This window comes from Lactuca virosa, chromosome 6, assembly GCF_052849685.1.
Source record: "Lactuca virosa cultivar CGN04683 chromosome 6, Lactuca_virosa_CGN04683_v6, whole genome shotgun sequence".
In the NCBI taxonomy this organism is placed as follows: domain Eukaryota; kingdom Viridiplantae; phylum Streptophyta; class Magnoliopsida; order Asterales; family Asteraceae; genus Lactuca; species Lactuca virosa.
In genome coordinates, this window is record NC_136431.1 from 49,670,815 (window position 1) to 49,678,088 (window position 7,274).

The 7,274-nt window shown below is 34.4% G+C and overlaps 1 protein-coding gene across 1 annotated transcript; it reads right to left on the reverse strand.

Annotated features, from left to right (window-relative positions):
* Positions 1-4,166: 4,166 nt before the first annotated feature.
* Positions 4,167-6,930, reverse strand: XTH32 (xyloglucan endotransglucosylase/hydrolase 32). The gene is made up of 4 exons (XM_079054233.1): positions 6,687-6,930; positions 6,455-6,555; positions 5,189-5,406; positions 4,167-4,810 (listed from the first exon to the last, which is right to left on the reverse strand). The coding sequence occupies exons 1-4, from the start codon at positions 6,892-6,894 to the stop codon at positions 4,444-4,446; spliced, it is 894 nt and encodes a 297-aa protein (XP_078910359.1). The 5' UTR covers positions 6,895-6,930; the 3' UTR covers positions 4,167-4,443.
* Positions 6,931-7,274: the final 344 nt, after the last annotated feature.

Below are 7,274 nucleotides of genomic sequence, written 5' to 3' on the forward strand. Positions count from 1 at the left end.
TGAGTTTTTTTTCGTCCACATTTACCCCTTCAACTTGTTAAATTGTATACATCCGGTCCTTATGACCGGTTATTCCAGGTTAGCCGGGAAAAATGAAAGAACCCCTTTCTATACTTTCATATTTCTGAAAGACCCAACTTTCATACTCGACAATATAGTTACTCCAAAATATGCTACATGCATATTCATAAAACAATATTTTTACATTGATAAAGTCATTACAAAAGATTGGATACAAACCGACTATGTTTTGAGATTTTACATGACTACCCAGGATATTGTAAATCTATACAAACCTAAACCAAAATACAAAATTAATATTACAACTATTCTAAGTCTTCCAACTATACTGGGTGCTTATTGCCTGCATTATGTTAAAACATTGGGAGGGGTAAGCGATAACGCTTAGTGAGTTCAATAATAGATACAATATAACGTTATGCCATATATATACCAATATGGCAGAAGCAAATAGGAGCAAGGAACAACAAAGACATAATATGATAAGCTTTCCCTAACAATCATTGATTTAATTCAAAGATATACAATCATTTAGACATAACAATTTCCATACTTGATAAACATCAATAATGCTTCGGCCCAAATGGCACTGAAGACAAACAATTTCTGATTAACATTAAGGTAGATTTCAGGTTTTCACGCCCTGTATAACCATATGCCAATGCCATAGAATAGAGTCATTCACTTACTGGGGGACATGCTCTACCTGGCCAGAGGCTACATACCAGTGCCACTGTGAATCTGAGTTCGTAAACTGATCACATGGTCAAAGGTATAGCTTTGCTATCATAAATAGCAGAAATAAAAATAACACGGGAAAATACTCAGGAATAACATTCTACCGAAGCCAAAGTGATGCCTATGTCATACACTTCATGGTCAACGGTTCATACCAATACCCAACTGATGCCTATGTCATACACTTCAAGTCAGAGGTACAACCTTGCTATAAAAATAGCGGATACAACACCTCGAGATGATAACATGGAAAAGCAAATAGCACATATAACATATAACATACAATTATTTCTACATATTAAACTCACCGAGAAATAACCGGGGGTCAAAATAGTAATTTGGGTAGCAGTTCTGCTTTAAATATGACTTTCTTCGTTGAAAACCGGGCTCTGCGAAGGTAGGGCTTCAAAACCGAAAAGATAAATTTTTCGGGCTTCTCGGGAATCTCGGGGCGCGTTTCGGGCTTTGGAATAAGTACCGGGGCTTCGGGGGATGTCGGGATAGTAAAAGTATTGAAAAATGGTGAAAAAGTGTGAAATTTCCAAAGTTAGCCGAGAGGGTTCGCACCCTCCTATTTATAGGAGGCGAAGGTCTTCGGCCAAAGGGAGGAGGGGCAGCTGGCGGCTCGCGAGAGGACCAGATGGCGCGCATGCGAGGGCTCCAGGTGGCTCGCTTCGGACGCAACAGGCGTCTTCGGATGCGAGGAGTCACCGGGTGACTAAGCAGCTTCCGACGACTCATCGCGACACGCGTCGGATCCGGGCGAGGGTGAGTCACGACGTCGGAAACGAGGCGGACACGGCATCGGACCAATCAGAAGGTGCCAGCGAGGCTGCGGTCCAATCAAAAATTGTCACGTGGATCAACACTATTCATGCGAAAATTAAATGAAAATGTGCCCAATCTTGTAAAATCCATAACTTTCTCATACGGGCTCCGTTTTTGACGTTCTTTATATGCACGCGTAGAGAAAGTTATGCTCTACAACTTTCGTTTAGACTTCGTCGGAAAATTTTGACTTTATTTTTATATTATTATTTTTAACAGACCGGGACTGGTAAATCCGTTAAAAATTCATAACTTCTTCATCCGACGTCCGTTTTCGTCAGACTTTTTACCATTGTACTGCTAATGACGAGACCTTCGATTCTCGTTTAGGTTGTGTCGGTTAAAAATCACTCGATCTAAAATTCGAGTTTTTAGTTGTCTACTGCTACGCTGAAACTTGTAAAAATCATAACTTCCTCATACGAAGTCAGATTTTGGCGTTCTTTTTATCGAACTTCTCGGTTTAACGAATACTACGACTTTCATTTAGATCACTAAGGCTAAAAAGTAGTTTATCAAAAACTCACTTTTTACGTCATTCGACACCGTGCCGGTTTTATCGCAGATCTTCGATTGGTCATAACTTCTTCGTTATAACTCGGATTTCGACGAGGTTTTCGCCTACATGTTCTAACGATATTATCTACAACTTTCAATAATAAAATTTTACTTATTTAAAATTTTATATTTTCGCTAAATTTCACTATTTGACTTTTAATTGGAATCTCATAAGACTTCCAATATTTTATGAGTGATTTTAAACATAGTTTTACTTTATTTCTAGTAAAAACTATCTGTTAGAACTCAACACACAATTTCACATAATATTTCATAATATTATTAACTTTTCAAATTACATAACACGATTTCAAAACGTGTATGTTACAAAAAATGACTTAATATGGTAAAATATTTCTCATTTTGTACACATTTAGTCCTTAATATGTTTGTACACATTTAGTCCTTAATATTTTTTGTTTCAAAATAAGTCATTTTTGTTTTTGTATTCATTCAGTACTTATGAATGACTTATTTTGGTTTTTCTCACGACATCTTACGTGGGACAATCATTGATGAAGTGTGTGGGGTTGTTGATGGTTATTGGTAACGCCTCCTTTTCACAACCAAAAATTTTTATTTTTAAATAAGGCAAAACTCCCTAATTATAAATTCATTATTAAGGAAAAACGTTTATTCCAAAATACATTTATCGAAATCAGAGTAATATAAAAAATGCGGAATCCTCAATACTGCTGATGAGTGTGTACAGTGCTGCATTCGTCTTCCCACGATCAACGATAGAACTTGAAAACATAAACAACTAGGTAAGCACAAAGCTTAGTGAGTTTCCCCCAAAATACCCCATACAACAAATGTATTATCATGCATAACGGGCCCACACTCATCAGATTGGAATACCTTGGCCCAATCAGTCATCGGACTGGAATGCCAACATACAACAGGTCCAGTCAGTCATCGGACTGGAATACCCAGAGTTTGTTGGCATGCCGCCTCAACCAACCGCTCTTCTCGAGCCTCTGTGTCTACGACTTACAGTCGGTCCGCACCAAGTATATTGGCCTACAACACATAGCAGGACCACCTCAACCTATCTCACTACCATATGGCTATCCCACGTATGATGTCGTAAGAAAAACCTAAAAAAATCATTCAAAAGTACTCAATGAGTACAAAAACAAAAATGACTTATTTTGCAACAAAAAAAATATTAAGGACTAAATGTGTACAAAAATATTAAGGACTAAATGTGTATAAAAATATTAAGGATTAAATGTGTACAAAGTGAGAAATATATTATCCTATTAAGTTATTTTTACCGTCTAACCTGGAGTAACCGGTCATAAGTACTAAATGTGTACAGTTTAACAAGTTGAAGGGGTAAATGTGGACAAAAAAAAAAACTCAGTGACCAAATGTGTACAAATCGAAAAATATTAACCTTGTAAGTCATTATCCCATAGGAAAACTAGATATAAGGTGCAAAGTGAGCAACACGATATATATTTAAATACAGCAAATATGTCCCAAATCGTTAAATATGTTTGCAATTCTTTTATAAAACTAAAATCATTTTTTTTTGACATGAATGTTAAATAAAACAAATTTAAATAACGTATGAAATAAAATAAACACTTTAATTTGTATGTATGCATAGGTTTGGAGGTGTGTAAGAATTCTCTTTTTCCAACAATTTAATTGGCTCGTGGGGTCATGGACCAATGTTTATGCTCGGATTTTGACCGATAAAAACAAACCTAGAGACAAATATTTAAAGTTGGATTAAAAGTTATTAATAATTATGATAAAATTTGTTAGATAAACATTAATCACTTACATTAAGTTTGAATCAAATAAACTAATATAAATAATTATCGATAACGATTCAATGCATTGATATTATTTACATCAAGTTGTTCTCTTTTCATCTTCTTTATTCGAAATTGATAGTGAAATGACAACTAAATCACAGTCCATGTGACATTTTATCATCGTACAAGATATAAATCATTCATGTTATTATCAACTTATCAGAGTTTTCATTAATAAAATCAATATGGTTATAAAACAGATAATATATAATCACTCATACAGTAAGTTTAATATTAAACTTGACAAGTGTTGTGAATATGGCGAATAGAAATATTACACACGAATACAAAATAAAAATTTCTTTGCTCTTCTAGAGGGATTTGGATGTTGAACCACCTTTTTGTGGCCCCATCTCAACACACCCTATAGAAAAAAAAGGAGCAAGTAAAAAAGTACCCTTAACTTCAAAGCCACAAAAGACCATGTGACCTTAAGTTGAATAGGGTAAATGCCCCAATTAATCTCCTATTTCCAGCATTCAGGTGTCAATGAATGGTCCCTTTTGTTGTCCCAACAATAGTTATAAACCAGGTAGTGGCTGTGGACCCATTTCATGACCATGTGTTGTCTCCGGCTAAGGCCACCAGACCGCCCCGGAGAGGCGGTAACAGGGTGGCATCGTGGTGCTGAGTAGGCTGAGCAACCTGTTGCCTTGAAATTGGTGAACCTTCCGACAAACGGTTGATATCTGTAATCAGCTTTGTATTTACCATCTTCAGTAGCCCATGAAGAAGCATCCCATATGGAGCCATATAACCACATTGGCCTTAATGGAAACGTTGCACTGCTTTTCCTTGGATACCTTCTTATAGGCACATCATCCACAAAAAATCTAGAAAAATGTATAGAAAGAATTAGATTTAATTAGAACAAAATCATAGGATGCTCCTTGAAGGTTAAACAGCATTCTTGTCAATGACATAGGTAACTTTTTACACTACTGTTTTTTTTTTTTTTTTTTTTTTTTAAATCTATCCTTTTTGAATAATGAAACAAGATCCAAAGACAAACAAGTACGGATTTTTTTTTATCAACAACTCTCAATAGAATGTTTTACAACTTGTAAGAAAATCAACTCAAACCCACTAGTTAAAAACAATATATAGGTTTTTCTTTTTCAAATGTATCATTTGATTTGTCGTATACTTTATTCAATTTAAAAATAATAAGTAATAGATTTTCATAATAAATACAATATAAAAAACCTTACATTAAATCGTTTGGGCTCCACAAGATAGCATAGTGATGAAAATTTTTGGTGGGGTCAAACCATAAATGAAACTTCATTTCTCTCCCAATAATCTTTCCATCTCCACTTCCCCGGATATACACATTTGTTTGTAAGGTGTATGGCTTTCCAAATGTTGTTCCAAGAAATTCTATGTCAACCTCATCATGAAACCCTGGGTGCGCTTCATTGTTGGAAAGCTGTAATAAAATTTAGAAAACTTATATTTAATAAAACCAAAATGATATTATTAACATCTTGCAATGAGTTTAATATTAAAACTTAAAATGTTATTTTTTAATACTTAGATCACATAAAAATAAAAATTCTTGTGTTTATTGTGATAATTCATTGGGTGCCTAAAATGTCTATTGATATAGACAATTGTAATTTATAATCAATAAATTCTTTTTTTCCGTAATGTTTAGTTAATAATGGGCAAAAAATATTTGAATGAACCGTTATATAATATTAAAAAACAATGCATTGATTGAAGGAGAATCTAATCAAGAAGATGAATCAATATTGTACTTAAAGACATTAGACACGTACTATTTTGAGTGGCTCCCTCGCCATAATGCATATTCAAAACTTCATAACGATAATGATAATTAAGTGTCTACTTTGTAACATCATGGTGTAATAATAAACAAATTTACGTAAAAAATATAATATATTTTATTTACTTGCTAAGAAAATAAAAATCTAACGTTTCTTTAGTAAAAGCACTATCTAAAAGATTTGCTGAAAGCATAGAACATTTCTACTTTAAATAAACATAATAATCTATTTGTTTTACAAAATATTCCGCAAGGTGCACAAAGAAATGTTATTTTCTCTTGAGTCACATTGTAAATTAAAAAATATTTTCAATAAAAATCCAAACGCATTATCTATTTAGTACGTATAGAATCTACAAACCCTAAGGACACATTTCCAAACATGATTTTTACTTATTTCAACCATGCAATACGATTTCTTATCCATATTTAAAGATATACCACACAGTCCTTTGAATCGTACTTTTTTTTATCAGTTATATTTGATGTAGGCTGTATTAATCGAATCTATTTGATATTTGGGTAGATTTAGATTAAGGGAAAAAGTCGAGGATGTGACATATTGTCGATAAGTTGAAATTATTGGCGGAAAGGACGTTAGGTACGTTCATGGAACAAAGTGTGGTACTTTGAGCTTGAAAGCTTGTACTAATTAATGTCAATCATTGACACATTGCTTAATGCTCACATAGAATGCTGTTATGACTCCTGCCGTGTAACCGGGTTGAAGTTTGATGGATGCTCCAAAATACCCGGATCGGAAAGGTTTTACCGACTTGAACCCGCTTCCTGTAATCAAGAAAATGTTCAAGATCCACGTAAACTTCACTTCTTTCATGTAAGTTGTTAATGTTGGAAGCTTTGGAGCATTTTTGAAAAAGGGGTTTAAACTTTAAAGTTATCGTTTGAGAGAAAGGTACCTGATGTACGGTCGAGCCAGATGTCAAGCGCATTGTTGTGAACGCTCTGGTGGTTAGGACCCCAGAGGTTTCTGAAGCCTTGGTTAAAAGTCATGGACCTGAACTTTGAACTTGGGTAGAACCCAGGTGAAGGTGGCCAATAGCCAGCATTGCTCACCGATGCTTCAGTGAGTATGAAGACAAGTGATAAAAAGACTAAATAACCCATTAAACGAGAGAGAGAGAGAGAGAGAGAGAGAGAGAGAGAGAGTAATGAGAAAGAGTGATGTGAAGGTGTATAAATGGAGAGAGAGGTGACGGGATTGTGGGGGTGGGTGGGTGAGTCGGTGGGGTAGTGGTGCATGAGAGGAATGTGAAGGGTAATAGTAATACAATAATAATAATAATTGTATATATTTATTTATTTATTTTATTTTCTTAAAAGAGTTTACAGACATCTATTAGTTTAGTTTCAATCTATATTTTTCTTCTCAAATGAGATTTAAACGTTCAATCTTTGACTGAGATGATCTATCTGTTAACTGTAATACTCACAATATTTTTATGAAGATTTCAGCAATCGATCATCACAAACAACTTTAAGCTTCA

What these genes read in the sequence shown, in the direction of transcription:
- XTH32 (XM_079054233.1), bottom strand. Translation starts at nt 6,894, where the DNA reads ATGGGTTATTTAGTCTTTTTATCACTTGTCTTCATACTCACTGAAGCA. An exon ending in CTGGCTCGACCGTACATCAG is followed by an intron (nt 6,556 to 6,686) that starts GTACCTTTCTCT and finishes TCTTGATTACAG; the next exon opens with GAAGCGGGTTCAAGTCGGTA. An exon ending in GAGTCATAACAGCATTCTAT is followed by an intron (nt 5,407 to 6,454) that starts GTGAGCATTAAG and finishes ATTTTATTACAG; the next exon opens with CTTTCCAACAATGAAGCGCA.